The 18,757-nt window shown below is 35.9% G+C and overlaps 2 protein-coding genes and 1 long non-coding RNA gene across 5 annotated transcripts in view; 2 read left to right on the forward strand and 1 right to left on the reverse strand.

Annotated features, from left to right (window-relative positions):
• LOC108748058 overlaps positions 1-7,671 on the forward strand; it is a 16,550-nt gene extending 8,879 nt beyond the window's left edge. The window contains exons 2-3 of the long non-coding RNA XR_001939288.1: positions 7,469-7,536; positions 7,621-7,671. This is a non-coding gene — a long non-coding RNA (uncharacterized LOC108748058). The remainder of the gene's footprint in view (positions 1-7,468; positions 7,537-7,620) is intronic.
• The window catches only part of LOC108748056 (paired amphipathic helix protein Sin3b), a 23,579-nt gene extending 11,576 nt beyond the window's left edge, over positions 1-12,003 (reverse strand). Inside the window, exons 1-15 of one of the 3 annotated variants that reach the window (XM_018486039.1) lie at positions 10,520-12,003; positions 8,531-8,811; positions 8,239-8,418; positions 7,934-8,086; positions 7,432-7,760; positions 7,112-7,346; positions 6,770-7,021; positions 5,845-6,243; positions 5,288-5,739; positions 4,599-5,073; positions 4,215-4,461; positions 3,761-4,129; positions 3,474-3,643; positions 3,194-3,388; positions 2,542-2,820 (exon numbers count right to left, since the gene is read on the reverse strand). In XM_018486039.1, the coding sequence (XP_018341541.1) occupies positions 2,542-2,820; positions 3,194-3,388; positions 3,474-3,643; positions 3,761-4,129; positions 4,215-4,461; positions 4,599-5,073; positions 5,288-5,739; positions 5,845-6,243; positions 6,770-7,021; positions 7,112-7,346; positions 7,432-7,760; positions 7,934-8,086; positions 8,239-8,418; positions 8,531-8,794 (3,999 nt within the window). In that variant the 5' untranslated portion in view covers positions 8,795-8,811; positions 10,520-12,003. Of the gene's footprint in view, positions 1-2,541; positions 2,821-3,193; positions 3,389-3,473; positions 3,644-3,760; positions 4,130-4,214; positions 4,462-4,598; positions 5,074-5,287; positions 5,740-5,844; positions 6,244-6,769; positions 7,022-7,111; positions 7,347-7,431; positions 7,761-7,933; positions 8,087-8,238; positions 8,419-8,530; positions 8,815-10,519 lie in introns of all 3 variants that reach the window. The other 2 variants (XM_018486041.1, XM_018486038.1) reach the window with 2 other exon arrangements.
• A 4,543-nt stretch (positions 12,004-16,546) lies between these two features.
• The window catches only part of LOC108748047 (mitochondrial tRNA-specific 2-thiouridylase 1), a 2,984-nt gene continuing 773 nt past the window's right edge, over positions 16,547-18,757 (forward strand). Inside the window, 9 exon segments of the mRNA XM_018486017.1 lie at positions 16,547-16,706; positions 16,839-17,004; positions 17,091-17,281; positions 17,369-17,536; positions 17,539-17,592; positions 17,668-17,840; positions 17,921-18,148; positions 18,454-18,502; positions 18,505-18,605. Coding sequence (XP_018341519.1) covers positions 16,631-16,706; positions 16,839-17,004; positions 17,091-17,281; positions 17,369-17,536; positions 17,539-17,592; positions 17,668-17,840; positions 17,921-18,148; positions 18,454-18,502; positions 18,505-18,587 — 1,188 coding nt within the window. The 5' untranslated portion in view covers positions 16,547-16,630 and the 3' untranslated portion in view covers positions 18,588-18,605.

The following is an 18,757-nucleotide window of genomic DNA, read 5'->3' on the forward strand; positions in this document are numbered from 1 at the left end:
ATATATATATATATATATATAATATATATCTAATATAATAAGATAGAAGAAAATAACAGGAATTTTAAGAATTGACTAATATCAAATGTGTTACGATATAAATTAATATTTTACTTGTACATACAACATTATTCTCACTTATTATGTTCTCACTTATTAAATAGGTAGATGCCTTTTTTTCAGATAATATGTACGTATCTTATATTTAAACAGTTACATGTCTCAGAGAAAATAAGTTTCTTTGATTAAAAAAATAAGTAAAAATCTTAAAATATTGTCATAAGAAAAATGATGTCTAGGTTAAATAAAAATAACAGGAATTTATTTATACGATTGTTTATACCGATTATTAAGCAAAGCAATACGCATATTCAAGTAAAATATAACAGAAGATTTATATAAATATACATAACATCTATTATGAAATACAATAAAATACCAACTAAGATTCGTAAAAAATTTTTGTTATTCCTATAAATTTATTTTCTCAATTTATTTTTAAATTTCAGTTTACTTTGAAATCGTTATACTGTTTTTTTCAAATCAGTCTTTTCCAATGATATCGTGATGGTAGAAAAATTGAACTTGTATTTTTATTATTAAAAATAATTTTATAATCACTCACATTGCATTAATTCAAAAGAATTATATATTTAAAGTCTTATATTTTTCTATCAAAAAATTAAAATACATGAATTACTAAAAAAAGAACAAACTTTTTACAATAAATAGAAATTATTTTTATTAAAATTTTCATTCACACTTCATGAAATGCACATTGTTTTGTAACAAACTATTTTTGATAATAAAAATCCAATATATATGTTAGTTGTGTGTATTATTTGATTAGATTTAGTTTTAACTTTTCGCAAAATCTAAAAAAATACTTTATATATGCGATATATGTATATATGTGTATATATCACATATGTCAAATAGTAGGTTAGAGAAATAAAGATGGAATGTGCGCGCGCGCGCGCACGCACACACATACACACACTATGAATACTAAATATATATATGCCTTTACGAAATATGTAACTAGTTAGAGGAAAGTACACATTCAATCTAAAAAAAGGCATCTATCTTGTTCATTTATAATTATTAGTTTACATTCATTATGGCACTGTTAGGATGACTTTGTAAAATTTATGCTAGTTCTTTGCTTCTGTTTTAAACCATTATTTTACAACAATTGGTCATCATCATGTTATGTCACAATTGTATTCTTTACAACACTCGTCATTAAATGAATGTGTAACAATAAACAAAATAAATGTTATACAACACATGAAATTTTCTATATTCAATTCAGTAAGTCAGTTAACGTTATTATATTATATTAGATGTGAAGAAATTCATGTTTTAACATAAAGTTTATTTTTTTAACATGATAAATAAAGATTAAACAATTGCTTATTTATACAAATTTATTTTCACCGTCTATTTTAGAAAAATTGGCATATTTAAATATTACAAATACAAAATATGTTTTTATTAAATATATTAAAGTAAATAAATTTTGCACAATTTTAATGTTATATAATAAGTTAATTTACATTTTTCCTTGGTCTAACATAGAAAAGAAGATAAATTAAAAATAGAAAACTTGTTTTTAATTTATATATTATTTGTAACAATTACAATAAAAAAGGAAATTGTTTTTTTATCTTATTTCTCTCATTGCTTCAATTAATTTTTATCACTCATATGATCTTTTTAATATAAAATTAAATAAAAGACAAAAAATAAAATATGGAAATAATATATACATTAATAGTATTAACAGTTTTTGCAATGTCAACTTAAAGTATTTGAATTAAAAGGAAAATATTTGCATTTGTAGAAAAAAAGATGCGTCGTAATGTATCAGAAAATTTCATGTAATTTATAGTACCATACAATTAATTTAAAACAAATTAAATAAATTTTTCTTATATATACATATATATAAATTCCCAATTATTATAAAATGTATTAAGTACGTGGGGACTTATTTGTGCCATTTTGTATATGCATAAAAAAAAATATATATATGTATATTAGTTGCACCATTGAATAAATGTACAGAAATTTGTTGACCGACATTGATGATACATGGGACTGTAACATGGATATCTTAATGATACGCATAAAGCGTAAATAATTCAGCAAAGTATAATCATCCTGTATCGTAGATTATTTCATAAAAATGGTATATATGTATGTGCGTACTGTGTGTGTGTGTGTGTGTGTGTGTGTGTGTGTGTGTGTGTGGCGCACGCGCGCGCACAAACGCGTTTTCTATGTCAACGAAATCTTGCACAAAGATCACTCCCCCCACAAAGGCGTCTAATTTATTTTACTTGTCCAATAAAGTCTTATACTTTTGGTAGAAGAAAGTTCCATTAAACCTTTACTCTTTGGGGCATTCATCGTTGTACGTCAAATAAAAATGACAAAGTACAAGCGTACAACGTTTTAATCACAGTTGTCAATTACGCGAATGAACGTTAAGTTGAATGTTGGCAATGATTATGAAAAGGTATTTGGATCCTATACCTTTTTGCTAATGTCAGTGTTCTTGCGTTTTCTGCCCCTCCCCCCCCTTGCTGCCTGGTCGTTACTCACAGGATGATTGGTCGTCTGCTCATTCTCTGTTAAGGCAGGAGTGTCTTTTGGACTAGTTTGACCAGCTGGTGCAGAAAATCTCTCAACGTATGTTGACCATTTTTCAGAAACTGTAACGCCTTCCCTTTCTCTCTCTCTACAGCCATTATCCACTGTTTCATCGCCTTCTGTATCTAACAACTCCATCGTCATTTTACAGTCCTTTTTATACTGAAATAAAAAATACAGCTTGAAAGCTTGCAACTAAAATCTAATTATATACAATGTTCAATAAAGCATTTATTATCGACAATTCTAACGAATTAGTTTCATTTACGACGTAGTGTATTTTAATTATGATATACGACGTTCTTGAAATATTTTCGAAACTATTCGCACATTTTTATTTTTTATTTACTTCATTGCGTGTTTGTGTAAGAAGAAAAATTGGTAGTTTAGTGAAAAACAATATTTCAGACACCTCGTATATTCAAAAGAAAGTAAAAATGCGCCTACGTGATATAATTTGTCATGAATAGTAATTGCTATTACCACTATTGCTGTAATTGTAAATAAATCAAACATTTTAAAAAAAGTTACTTACTATATATATCTTGAAACAGTTTTCATCTGCCATTGCTTTTTCTGCCTTGCGTTGATATGATAATTCAGCACTTAATCTCATGTATGCTGTGGCGCATAGTCCGCCAGCTCCGCTATTTTCTTTAGGTTGACGTTGCTCCCTTTGGAATAAATCCATGCATTGTTGACAAACGGAATCCGAGACTAGGTGCTGCAACTGAAAAGAAATATATAATATTCGCGTGCCTGCTTTTTCCTCTTGTCATGTCATGAAAAAGGGAACAAAACGAAAATTTACTTACTTGCCTAACCGCATAATTAACGACTTTGTCGAGAGTAAAAGCAATATATGCATGAATACCGAACATTTCTCGTAATGTGTCTTCATATGCTGTACTTTCCATATTTCCGTCGAGGACATTTTTAACCATATCCAGAAAGGCAGGATAATAATCTTCAATTTCAATTTCACCTGTGTCAAATATACCGATGATAAGTGCGATTAATATACGACTAAATCGCAATAATGCGTGATAATCAATTGCCAATGCAAATTGACAATTTAAAATGTGGCAAATGGATTATTTACTTTTTGGTTTCAATCTTAAAGCGACCGCTGTACTTTCTCTGCGCTGCTGTTTATACTTGGACTCCTCTTCGGCAAGAGCAATCGCCCTGTCGTACATTTTTGTTAATCTTTCACATAGTATATGATGTAACCTTAGGAAGAGGTACCAATTATTACTCCCCATAAAAAGCGTATACGCTTCTTCGGGATCACTCGAGAGAGCGTGCATTGGTACTTTTACGTCGGGTTCACTTTTAATAATAGCGGAAGATGTACTCGGCGACGCGGGAGCTTTACTCCTATTAGCTTGCAAACCACTTAACGACGATGAAGTATTTGTTGCGGATTGAGAATTGTTACACGTTGCCATGTTTACATCCTCCTTCTCATCTGTAATGGAATAAAATCCGAGTATGTATTCGAAAATATATTCGTCTTCACGAGATGACAGTTATGAGATAAAAAAAGAATCTACCGTCTTCGTCCCTTTCGTCATCGCTAAGTTCTTGTCGTGGATGGAAGAAAAGATCAGGTATAAAATGTTTTAACAAAAGCTTTATCCGTTGTTTGTCTTCCTTATGGACAGCGGTTTGCCGTTTAACGTGATGGATCAAGAGATTGGCAGCATCGTCCAATACAGACTTGTCTTTGTACGATAGAACGAGATGTGGACCACTGTTCCCTTGACCGTCGCCATTACCGTCATCACCCTGTTCGTGCCTCTGTACAATGTGCCAAAACACGTTAAATAATTGCAAAATGAGAAAAGGAAAAATCAGAAAAAGAAAAAAAGGGAAAGAAAGAGAAACCGTAGAAAAGCGAGATGGAAATTGAAGTTAAAACACGTATATATACCAACCTCGTCGTATAATGTTTCGATTTCATTGAACAGACTTTTAGATCTCAACGCTTTTACATCATTCTGTTTGAAATTAATTCCCTGATGATCTAAAGATTTCAAGTAGTACTTCTCGTTTTGTTCTCTCCAGATTTTATTGAATCCCTTTTGCGCTTCCCGCCATTCCTCCTCCTTAGCCTTTAATCGGCGGAGTACAACGGGCACAGCCACTACAGGATTTCTTTTAAGACCCTCTATGATGTCGGAAGCTTTATCACCGTATATCCTTTTTATTGCTCGTTGATGAATCGTAGGGGAACAACCGCCCATGCACTCGTCGAGTTTATATTTTTGTACCTCCTCTTGAGTCATCCGGTTCATTTTCTTATGAACACCCTCGAGCACTCTAATTGTCGATGCGTTAGTTTCTATAACGACATCCAATTCAAAACGTTCATCCTCGCATCGATATATGGATTCTTCGTATTGCGTTTTCCTAGGCAAACCAATGCACACGTATCTCATAATTGTAATAAAATATTTCAATTATTTTTACAACACTATTATCAAATAAATAACATTATGTATATGTAATAGATAATTTTAAAAGTAAATGATAGGAAAAAGAAAAGAGTAGTACAAGACGACAAAGAAATTTAAAAAGAGTGTTTCTCACATGCGCAGGTGCATAATTGAAAATGATCAATTACCTTGATGTTACAAATGTACTGTCTTCTGACCAAGTTGGAAATGAGACCCAGGTATCGTTGAGGACTTCCTTACACAATTGCGTTCTGCCACTACATTTTGGCTGAATGTACGATTTTGGTAATGCGCAATACGACGCCCCCAATCGTTTGCATGCTGTATAATCAATCTCTATCGCTAAGTCACCTTGCGGCCGTTCTTGATGGCTGCGTACAATGCTGTTTGGGAAAGTTTCTATTCCGATAGCATTTCCTGCATTTGTTACCGTAGTACTCGACGAATCGATTAAGTAGCCCAGAAAATCTTTAAACCAACGTAATAATTCGGGGAAACGACCGAGAAATGGTGTCACTAGCTGAATAAGCTCCGATTTCGATATTATTTCTTGATTGAAAAGTACAAGGCATCGAAGAAAGTTTTCGTAGACATCTGGCGATCTGAGCGCTTTTCGAACCTAAGGTAACATCATATTTATTTAAGAAAACTTGTTTGTTGTGCGGAAAGTATGTAACGTAGTTACAATGAAGAAATTATAAATGATAATACACTTAATGCTCACCTTATCAAAGAAAGCATAATCATTTAAGGTACCGTATTTACCAGCTTCTGCGATAGAAATATCGCGCATCGAAGCCACTTTATGCTTTTTCGAGGGTGGTGGACCATGTTGTATATGATGAGAATTGCCCGTAGTCGTTGAAGTCGAGAATGACGGACTTCTTTTCAATTGTCCTGTACTATGCCCGCATTTCTGGCCACTACTTATATCTCTTATGTTAGATCTATCCCGTTCTCGTTCTCGTTCTCTGTGTTCTCGATTATCGCGTTCCAATCCAGCCGTACTGCTAGCTTCTCGAAGATCTCTCGATATAGTACCAGAATTATTGTAAGGTGTCTTAAGTCCAATTGGTTTCTTGACAATTGCCGTATGATCGTTAACTGATGTCGTCTTATTAGTCTGAAACATGGCAAGAGACTAATAGGAATCAAAATTGGTTAGTTTATTCGACGAAGAAATAGCTTTCTCAGCAACAGAAGAAATATGAGCAAAAAGGAGAGAAGAAAAAAGAAAAATTATGATAATCTCTTTTTTTTTTGTTTTATGTTTAAATATATGAGGATCAAGAGAATATATGTATAGCAGATGTTCGTGTTTAAAACGTAATATTACACAACAGACTCGTAATGGAAGAATATGCGATTTATAAACATTATCTTTTCACATTTGCGCTCCCCCTTCTTCTTGCACGTATACGTATTTCGCAGTTTAGAAAAACAAGAAATAATATATTTTCATATGTATGTTTGTAAGAAGTACATACATGTTTGTTTAAAAGTCTTTCTCTGTCTGTCTGTCTGTCTGCGCGCGCGCGTACGACTGTACTACTTCAGATCAATTTTTTTAATGCATAATTGCAATTCTTCACTTAAAATTCTGTTTCGTCGAGAATTCTATCGTTTTATCGTAATAAGCACCGACTCACCAACGAGTTTTGCTGATTAGTAGCATCCGGCAAAAATTGTCCAAACTCAGCAAGCAGATCTTCTTGATTTTCAAATAATTTAGCAACTTGACTATAAACTTCCGCCTCCGTCAAGTGTTTCGTTCCACCTGTCGCACCGGAACTTGTACCTCCCATATGACCAGATTCTTTTAAATTTCGCTGTTCTTTCTGATACGTATGCAATATTTCCAAAAAGCGTTTGTATTTGTCTGGTTGACCTTGGAACCGATTCTAAAAATAACATAATTTTGTACACTTTACATATGCTTGATTATTTTCCATATCTCATGTCGCTCCTTTTTTCCTTGTTAATAATCCTACCTTTATTTTATTGACATAGTTTATCGCATGGTTAAATTCAACCGGTTGACTTTGTTGAGTTTGTCCACCAGTCGACACACCATCTGCTTGATTTAAAGCCTGACTGACAGCTTGCGCTTGTGCAGTACTAACGTGAGAATTATTATACACTGATACTGGCGGCGGTGAAGGCGCGTGAACAGTTAAGCTATTAGTTGTAATACTGTTTGCCAACGTATGGTGTATATTACCCGACCTGAGGACAATCAATGTAGCAATAGACATTGCATTTTCTTTTTTCATAATAATTTGTAATAATATAGACTTAGCAGAATGCTTACCCTGGCATTATTTGCAAAACGGGAGGTGCTTTTGCAGGTTGCGTGGGTGGACTAGCTACTGGAGGTGAACCAACATTCACCGTACAATGATGCTGTGACAATGCGGTATGTGTTGCTGTTGGACTGGGCATACTGACGGATACTTGAAAAGCATATCCTTGCTCGTTTGCTTGTACTTCTATCTTGTAGCCGGGTGGGAGAAATGTATTGAAACCAACGATAAGTTCGGGATGTCCTTTGAAAAGATGACTCACTCGGGTTATAACGCCCGGAGTATCTATACTTTGAGATTTGAATTCTTTCATAATATCTAAGAAGTCATTGTACACCTATAAATAAAAAATTTTGCGTCATGATGAAAAATACCAATAAACTAATCTTTTATACACACGCGCACGCACACACACACACACACACACACACACACACACACACACATATTCTTTCACGTTTGAACTCTTATTTAATTGATATTTAATATATTTAATTCTTTGTCGCTTACCTGTGGTTGATCACTAAATTTAAATTTTACTTGATCCAGATAAGATAAAGCATCTTCTACTTTTAATCTCTGGAATTGTTGAGATCCACTTCCTCCTCCCAGATTAGAGCCGGGTGGAGTGGAAGCCAAAGGTGTTACATTACCAGAATGTACCTATAGTGACATATCTCTTATTTATAAACTTGTGACGATTGTCTAAGCGCACAATAGACGTTAATGTTTGTATTTTGTACTTTTGTTCGTGCATACATGCGTGTATACGTTTCTGTGTGATATACAAAAGAAAAAAAGTAGATGATGCACACCTTATGCCTTATTGTTGATTGCTGTTGCGCATGGACTTGATTTTGTGATCCTGATGTAGGTTGTTGGGAAGCCATTGTGTGACTATTACCACTACCTATTCCACTATGCAAACCACCACCAGTATTTATGCTGCTACTGCTACACGTGGAGCCAAGTCCTGCTGTGGAGCCACTCGCCTGCTGCATATATAATATTTATTAAGTATTATTATTTATCTTTATCTTCATCTTCATCTTCATCATCATCATCATTATACTTGCAGATACATATGGAATTGCAATAGGAATTTACCTTGATAGGAGATGGTGCTGCGGTTGGTACAACAATCGCTCCAGTGTATTGTTGTTGAGCTTGGGCAGTGCCAAACTGTATACTTCCTGGCATTTCTTTTGACGCAACAGACCGAACCGCTTGACCAGGTACAACAACACCTATTCCACTACCAGTGTGGTAATCTAAAGTACCTCCTCCACCACCTAAGCCACTTGCTGCACTCGCTGATGAGTGCTTTGCTGATGCTGATGTTATTTCCTCCAGTCCACGAACACGTTTCATTGCAAATCACATTGGAGCTGCTGAAAAGAAAATAATTCCAAAAGAGGTTTATTTCTTCTCCATTTTCTAATTTAACTTACAAATCACTATCGCGCCCCCCTCCCCCCCCACACACACACACACACACACAAAATATACAGGTTTGTTCCTCTGCACACATGATACACATGATATATCATTTTATCTTTGTTTAATATTCTGCAAACAACAAGAATAAAATTCCTAATGCACATCATACATGCAACGAAACACCATACATACTTGTGTATCTTAGATAAATAAATACATAAATAAATAAATATATATATACATATATATATATATATATTTACATTTTATTTGCATTTTGTATATATACAATAATGTATTGTTAATATCACTTATACATCAAAGCTTATCGATTTCAAGACAATCTTGAAAAGTTTAAAGCTAATGATTATGTTTAGAAAAGGTTAATTTAGATTCATATTTATATCTCTTGCAAATCACACGATTAATTTTGTGAATTATAAATAAACAAAGAGATATCTTTGAGTATTGAATACTGATTTAAAGTACATTTGTATTCATATAAATATAGGATATAAACAGTATATTACACATTAGTAATTTTCAAAACACAATACTTCAACTATAGGCATATATAAGATCTGTTTTCTGTGAGTAAATTAGTGTACACACATACATTTTTGGAACTTAAAGTAAGATAAATATATATGATAGATGTATTTTATATTTGTCTACAGCGCGAAAGGGAGTTCTAGAACAATCTAGTGTAGGAACGGAAAACAGACCAATAGTCATATAGGCTGTATTCCAAAATTTAATGCCAGTACTAAAAATCTGTGTTTATGTTATATGTATGTACTACAGATTTTGAGTACTGGCAGTAAATTTTAGAATACAGCCATCGGCATGTATGTCTTGTGTTTAACGTTTAAATATTTTATCAGAGAAAAAGTAGTAAAATCATATGGTGAAGCCTATCGAAATTTTTTATAATAATTTGCAGATTTTCAAATAAATAAATCTGTGCGCAATTAAAGAATGTTCTGCACGAGTCTCGAAAGGTCTAGGAAAATATAATGTATGAAACTACGTAAAGTTAGGTTATAAGATCTGGAAGATCTTGACGTTCTTTAGGATCTCTACTCCATAATTTCATTTTCAATTTCATAATCGTTTAAAGCTAATTCGACGAGCAAAATGAAGGTACAGACATTTTTTATCGTAGCAGTTTGAAATTTGACGACGTAAATAGTAATATTTTACAATGAAACTTTATCGTATATCAGAGAGACGCGTGAGACATAAGCGCGTTACAAGAATAAGGCTCGGTTGCACCAACGTTACTTTAATTTTAAATTTTAAGCGAGGCTTAAAACTCTCTTTGTCCCTGTCTCTTTTCGGTTTTAAAACGAGATAGAGTTTTAAGTTTCGTTTGAAATCAAAGTAACGTTGGTGCAACCGAGTCTAAGTTATAAACTCGTGCTAGCTACGTGAGAGGGAGAGAGAGAGAGAGAGAGAGAGAGAGAAAGTGAGAGAGGGGAAGGAAGGGGAAGGACTGGGAGGGGGAGAGGGAGACCCGATCGAGCTCCGTTGCAGAATTGTCGACGCGATGCCGCGTATATGTAGAAAAAGTCGCATCGAATGCACGAGGAAAATGATGAACGAATAGATAAACGTTCCGAACATTGCAGTGGATGTCTTTTTCTCCATACGTACCAATTTCCATTTGAAAAAAAACACGTTCCTATCTCCTACGTAGGTTTTGTCGTACAAGTACGACGAAGGATACGAGCGGTGACGGTCGAGATCGAGATACGTCTTTCGGTTGTCGTGAATAGTGCACTGTCGCCGACTCTTCTCTGGCTCCCCGAAACTTTCGATCGCGTCGGTGGCCGGGATTGGATTCCTGCTGCGTATGCACGCGCGAAACTTGCTCTTGCGCCGGTAGTTCTTGTCGATCTATGCCGTGAAACTTTCAGACAACGCACGTTTTCAAACACTCTAGCCGGCCCCTTGTACGTTACGCAATATTCTACGTAAATACATAACGCATTCTCGGAGCGAACTCCGCGACAAGTAACGTACGTCCGCGCCGCGTGCGGTCACTTCCTCCGCGAAGCGCCACCGACGCCGCTGCCGCCGCCGTCACCGCTGCCGCTGCCGTTGCCGCCACCACCACCGCTACCACCGCCACCAAAGCAGGCACCGTACACCCTCGGTATGTCTCACCAGCTACCTCCCTCACGATCGAGTCTCTCGACGGCGTCGTATAATCGACCCTTACACTTACAGAGTTTTCCTTTTTTTCTCTCTCTCTCTCTCTCTCTTCTTTTCCCTCCTTTTCTCACCGTCTCCGCCTCTCTCTGTTCCTCTTCCGTTCGCGTTCGCGCGTTCGCTCCGTTCACACACATGTACGTATCTACGCACACAGCACCATGCGCGCGCGCGCGCGCCCGCGCTCTCTCTCTCTCTCTTTCTTCCTTTCTTATTTTCTCACTCTGTTTCTCCTTATGTACTAGACTCCTCCTCTCTCACGCAATTTCTGTGTGTTCCACACCTATTTTCTTCTCTCTCTCTTTCTTTCTCTCTCTCTCTCTCTCACTCACTCTTTCTCTTCAGCTCTCTTGGTTCGTTGTTTTTTCACGACCAAAAAATCGACGAAGCCTTAACAGGCCGGTCGGTCCGGTTGCTCGTAGGAATTTACAGTGTTCTCGCTTCCACGAATATGCGCGCGCGCCAAGTCACTCTAGCAACGGCGAAATCTTGTAGTATGGGTAAATAAACGCGGGATAATGTACATCTTTTGCGTAAGCAAGAGACATGCGTTACATTGGACTCGTAAGATTCACCGCACTTTTTCGCAAGACGCGTATGTGAAATCGTCGAACCGTGCAACCTCTCTCCTTCAGCGGTACAAGGCAAACTATTGGATTTTGTGATGGCAAACAAGGAACCGACTGGTCGCGTAGCGGGACGGGAGATGATAGTAGGGGGCAGGGAGGGGGGAGGGGAATGTACTGCGCAGGAGCGTACTGGCGCGACCAGCGGCGTCTCTGTTACCAACCACTCGGACTGTCGGGCACTCGGGATTGCTGCTATCGATGATCAGGATTCCCTCGCATCGCCATCGCCATATTCACTGTGCCATCCTTGGCGTAACGAGCAACGTTTCGATCAAGAGTACCAAGTGCGAATTTGTAGAAATTCTTCCACGCGCTATCGATGGCTATCGAGCTTGTGTGATCGTCGCTTCTCCGATTTCCGTGGTCGCGTGCTTTCTCTCTCTCTCTCTCTCTCTCGCACTTTCTTGCACGCATGCGGAGTCTCAAAACGAAGGAATTGAGGTCATTAAGGAACGGAGATAGGGACCGATTGCGTGCAAATTCAGCGACGATATTATTCTTATATCTACATGTATGTATGTATTATAATCGAGCGACATTTATTAGCATCGCATAGTTATCCGCGTGATCCAAATGTAAACGCAAAAGCACGTCTCTTTCGCGAACGATTCTTCGCGTGATTATCGTTATTTTTTGTTAAGTAAATGAAAATTCGCACGAGTTTTTCAACCTTCATCGTTTTCTCTTGAATTTATCGCGTCTTGCGACTAAAATGAAAATGCGAATGTAAAGCATACGCGCGCTTTCAATAGTGCATATCTGAACCAAATTTCGATATTTCCCTCGTTGCGTGACATCCCGGTATACGGTAGGGGTATATTGAAGATACTTCGGTGCTACATACACGGCGATTACGGCCCTGAGTTGCGGCGCCGGTGGCGGCGGTTTTGTTGAGGCGTAGGTAGGTAGAGAGAGGTAGGAAGGGCACAGCAATGCGCAGTAAGACGCAGAGAGATGTGCGCGCGGCGCGATCTCGTAGCTCGTAGCCATTGTAGCCAACGGCTCACCCAGCTGTAAGGCTGTTCCAAGAGACGAACGAATCCCCCCATCTTGTAATCTGGGTCATGGGAACTGCGCAAAATAACCGACAAGATCGCGCCGTTCGTTGAAAGCAATAGAGAGATCGTCAGTGACTTTGCAATTTTCTACAAGTGCCGTTGTTTTGTTGTACATGCTGCAACGCGCCGTTCGAGAATTATGACTGCACTTATACGAGGTGCACTGTGCGTTGCAATCGTTTTATCTCTCAATGAGCTTGACTGGTCGCTGACCGCAGGCCCGGCCCGGAGAGAGTCGCGCGTCGATTGGCCGGCCGATGATCTTTGCTCGGCCGTCTTGGAGTTTCACGCGCGAGCCTCAAATCACGTTCACGGTATGACACTCGTGACAGCTTATTCTGCGAATCGTGAAAAACGAAGAGAAAAACGAATTATCGCGATCGAAATCATTATCCGACGTGGTTAATTTCTTCAAATAGTAGCGTGTCATAACGCGAAAGTTCGAGAACTTTGTAGCTGGACTTTATAGCGATACGAGAGATTGTTTATTCTCTCTCTCTCTCTCTCTCTCTCCCCCTCCCTCCCTCCCTCCCTCCCTCCCTCTCTCTCTCCCCCCTTGCCTCTTTTTCTTTCTCTATTTTGTCTTCGGGCTGGAGCATGGTGGAAGGATAACATGGTGTGAAAACAAGTATCGTGTGTTGCAGGCTTTATTATCGTTTTCGTTCCCTTAATATGGCGGAACCAATAAAAAATCATCACTCGATGACTTAACTCTTAGGGAGCGTTTATATTGGTTGTAACCGTATACCGTATGTCATAATCTGTAAGAACTGATTAATCACAGTCGAGTATTCCTCTCATTCGACTGTAAGAAAGGAATACTCGAAGGTGATTGGTCAATTTTTATGGATTATGGCATATGGCCAATATAAACGCTCCCTTACTAGAGGAACTCTATAGAAATTGAGCCCAACTTTTACGTGATCGCCTGACCGTCGCTTGAATTTGGTCTCTTTTTTTACTTCGGGTCTCTTTTTTTAGTTCGATTGAGATGTCGCTTTCGTTTTATAACACTTAGAATTTCTATAAGAGAGGCTGTGTTCCAAAATTGACTGCCAGTACTGAAAATCTATAGTGCATGTAACGTAGACTGTAGCATTTTTAGTGCTGACAACTAATATTGGAACACGGTCCGAGTCGCGTCAATCTGAAGTAAAACGGCGTTTAACAGAGACTCTATTAGAGAAGAGCTCTAGACTCTCTACTATGTAGAGCCCCGTAGAGCGTAGAGTCATGGTGGAAGCTGTAATGTGAAGTGATCAGAAATAATGAAATTATTTTAGTTGTATTAAAATTATAAATAGGTAAGCCTATACATTATTATAAAAGTTTTAAGAATTAAAAATATATAAAAGATACAGATATTATGTGATAGGAAAGCGTCGAAAGTTACATTCTAACCATGTCATTAATCGTACAAAACACTAATAAGATACTTAAAAATTATCACAATATTTCATATAAAATCATGAAACGATTTATTACATTTAGGATTAAAATATATTGTCAAAAGGGCGTTTAAAATTACCAATATATAACAGTTTGACGATGGCATTTTATCGTAAAATAAAAGTATTGTTAAATGAAAGTGTTATTTTATTACTGTTCCGTATCATTATTATTTCAGTTTCAAAAGTGTAAAACTAGTTCAGCTATAGAAAACAGATCTACTTCTGTCAATATTTTGTATTTTAACATGAATTCTATTTATCAATATTATATAATTTAATGTAAATTTTACTCTTACTATTTCTAAAATCTAAGTCACCGCGTTCACGATACCCGAAAGTGGGGGATATAAATAGCATCAATGATTGGTTCCGCCATTTTATTTTAAGCCAATGAAAATTTTGACAAGATTGACGTGACTTTCTCAGGCCGGAATCAGACTACGCATTGAAGAATGAGATTGAGGATTGAAAGATCGAAGTTTGACCAATCAGAACAAAAGGAGCCAAAATTTTTTTGTTTTCATTGATGAAATTTAAATCTTTAATCTTTAATCTCAATCTTCAATGTATAGTCTGATTCTGCCCTAACAGCACAAACGTCGATATGGTGACTGTAAGTTGCCTTTATACAGACATTGTTCCAATGTCGACTTTAGGACGTCTAGTGCAATTTACGTTCACAAAGCTTAAATATGGAATCATTTCGTCCTTGTTGTTTAACTATAGTTAAACAAAGGTGAATGCTATTCATGAGCGTTGTGGGCATGAATCGGACCATAGTCTAAAATGGTTGACTTAAAGTCGACTTACAGTCGTCTTTAAAGTGAGACACTGTATGGCTTAGAGACATCTCTAAATCGTCTAAAGTCGACTTACAGACGTCCATTTTTTAGACGTCTAGAAGCTATAGTCGACTTAGGGTGCGGTCGAGTTGCCGCTACGAATGTTTCGAAGCATTTGATTAGAGTCACACCTTTAGAGTCGACTTTATGCTGTTAGGACGGCCTTATAGGAACTCTAATGATATCGTTCTCGCAGTTTGCATGATAAGTCATATGATAGAAAGAATATAAGGTGAAACTTTGTGCATAATGGCGATAGCAATACTGAAAATAACCAATCCAATGTTCCCCAATATGCACTTCTCTGCGTATAATAGTGCTAATTATACTGAAACAGCTTATCAAATGTTACCCAAATTCACTCTTCTACTGCACATCCACGGGAGTACTTCACCGTATATTCTTTCCATCATATGGTAGGTCATATCAATTTTACATGAGAAATGCTCCATTCTTCATACAGTTTTAGAGGCTTTGCACAATAAAAGGAACAGGCAACAGGGAACATTAGAATAAGAATTTCGACTTATCAATAATTATGCATTTCACAATACATGATTTCTGATAGATTGAAATTTTTATTCTCTGTTCTCTGTTTTCTGTTCCTTTTATTGTGCGGAACTCCTTAATGATAATGTATGTGAATTTACTTATTTTCTTCCTGTTATTGGTTGTATTCTGTTTCACGCACATACTGCATTATTTATCCTTGTTATTCACCGAATGTTAAACAAGGACAAGTGATGCGTTATGCGCATCTTGCGTGAAACGGAACGCAATCATTGGCCTAGTTTCCACCGAAGGTTTAAACCGGATCAGAATGTAAGAACCAACCAATTGAATATTCTCCTGTTACAGTCGAACGACAGGGAAATGCTCGACTATAGTTGATTGGTTCTTACATTCTGATTCGGTTTAAATCCTCGGTGAAAACTAAGCTATTGTCAGAGCATGATGCTATAGAATAACGTCTTTATTCTTAGGTTATGTGTGTTCGGTTGTGTGTATGTAAGCGTATTGCCTAATTCACATTTGACGCAGCAAGCGTCAAGCAGCGGAGTAGCAACCAACCAGCTAGGCGATATTGTTTACGCTACTGCAAATATCGTCTCACTGATTGGTTGCTGCTTCGCTGCTTGACGCTTGCTGCGTCCAGTGTAAATTAGGCATATGAGAGGAATTTTGTGATTCGAACGCCGCTTACTGAGCGCAACCAATACCAATTTAGAAACCTGATTTTGATCACACTTTTCAAAGCCTAGTTTGATCTCCTTAGTTTTTATCCTCCATGGAATATATTTAGCATGCTCTCTCTCTCTAATAATAGATTTATGGTTTTAATTTAGACTTAAATTATAAATCATTCAGAATATAAGAGATACAATATGTAAGAATATAAAATGTTTCATAATTATCGTCGATCAAAATGCTAAATTTAAATCACATGCTCATGTAACTATGCATAATCTAAATTATTTCTTTAAATTTTATTGTTGTAGACTATTCTATATCAATATATTGTAAAAAGTTTACGAAGAAAAATAACTTGATTGTGATCAAATTGATTGTGAAGATGATTAGAAATGTTGTCGTAGCCATTTCTGGCGGTGTTGATAGCGCCGTGACGGTTCTTTTACTTAAAAACAAAGGTAGGACTAAAGAAAAATTTAGAAAAATTGAAAGAAAAATAGCTTTACTTCTTTCATTGATATACGTGTTAGATATGTAAGATATTATGTAAGATACACACACACACACACACACACACACACATTTTTAAGGATTTAATATTATTGGAATATTTATGAAAAACTGGGATGTTAGAGGCGAAACAGAAAAGTGCGTGGTTGAGAAAGATTATGATGATGCTCGATGGATCTGTGACAAATTAGAAATTCCTTTGATATAGATCAACTTTGTTAAAGAATATTGGAACAAAGTTTTTAGGTATTTGAAGATATATTTAAATATTTGAACTTTTTCAACCGGCAACACAAATGAAGATAGCGACATTTTTATTCTAATTTTCCCAGTGATTTGGTAGAAAAGTATCAGAATGGATATACTCCGAATCCAGATATTTTATGCAATAAGAACATCAAGTTTGATAAATTTTTTCATCTCGCATGTAACAAGTTTCAAGCAGATGCAATTGCAACAGGTCATTATGTTAAAACAAGCTTCGGACTGTATCTAGAGAATTATAAAGCAAATACTAGTATATATATAAGTATCCTATATTAAGTAAAACGAATCCATCAATTAAATACATTATTTCTTTATGTAATGCTACTATTATAATTCTGTAGACGTTTGTTACAGGCGCAAGACAGCAATAAAGATTAAACGTTCTTCTTGAGCCAGATATCGCAACAAACTTTGAGACGTTGTATGTTTCCTTTTGGAAATTATTTGAAAACTCATGTAAAGGTGATGGCTATACAAGCAGGATTATTCCAAATAGCACGAAAGAAAGAAAGCAGGGTATTTGCTTTGTGGGGAAACATGAATTTCAAGATTTTTTTTATTTCAGAGGTAAAAAATACACATTTCTCTCCTAATGCCGATTGCTTCTGATAAGATAAAATAAGATGACAATGATTTTGTAAGAATTGCAGTACATAGCAGATAAATCTGGTAACTATATAGATCTGGACAGTGGACTACAGATAGGTAAACACGATGGTATTCACAAACGGACAATAGAGCAAAGATGTAAAATTGCTGGCTGCCTCAAACTTTATTATGTGTTTAACAAAGATCAGAAGTCAAATATTACAGTGGTACACGATAAAAAATAAATATTTTGTTGAAAATAAATTAAGATTTGTTAATGATACTTTTTTTCTGTACATATATATAGGTAGGTAGTACAACTCATTCAGCATTATACACTGACTTTTTAATAACTCGGAAAATACATTGGATTAGTGAGGAACCATGCGAATTGAAATGGCACAATGGTGTATTAAATTGTAACTTTCGTTTTCAACACAGAGATCCATTAATTGCTTGTAGAGTATACAAGATGTCCAATGATCGCTTATTTATTTGCCTTGATGCACCTTTACGAGCAATTATAAAAGGGTAGGTAATTAATAATATACAATGTATAATGAAGATATAATGCTTTTATAATACTTTGATATTTTATATACACAATAACAATTAAATTATCATAAAATAGTCCTTTATTAACCAAGCTTTATTTCGATAAATTAGATAATAATATGCCAGCATTCATTTTTCAGTTATTGCTTAATTTTATACATTAGTTTGGCTGTATCATATACGACTAATTTGCGCGCATGTGTGTGTGTGTGTGTGTGTGTGTGTGTGTGTGTGTGTGTGTGTGTGTGTGTGTGTGAAAATAAAATGTGTGTATATAAATTTCAGTACGCTGTCTTGTACTCTGGAGAGGAATGTGTAGGCACCTCAATGATAACGTAGGACCATCTTATTTTGCACTTGGGCGGAATTGTATAGATTACACTCGTTGGAATAATTTAATAGCATCTAATAAAGTTTAAATTAAATCATTTCATTGTGTATGTATAAATATATATGAATATTTAATTAATAAAATTAATGTTATAGTAAAACCGTTTATAAATTTATCCATATGTAATATATGTTTATTTTCACATATTTAAGTATTTATTTTCTCTACACACACATAGCAAAGCTACAATATGCATAT

This window comes from Trachymyrmex septentrionalis, unplaced genomic scaffold, assembly GCF_001594115.1.
Source record: "Trachymyrmex septentrionalis isolate Tsep2-gDNA-1 unplaced genomic scaffold, Tsep1.0 scaffold21, whole genome shotgun sequence".
NCBI classification, from domain to species: Eukaryota; Metazoa; Arthropoda; class Insecta; order Hymenoptera; family Formicidae; genus Trachymyrmex; species Trachymyrmex septentrionalis.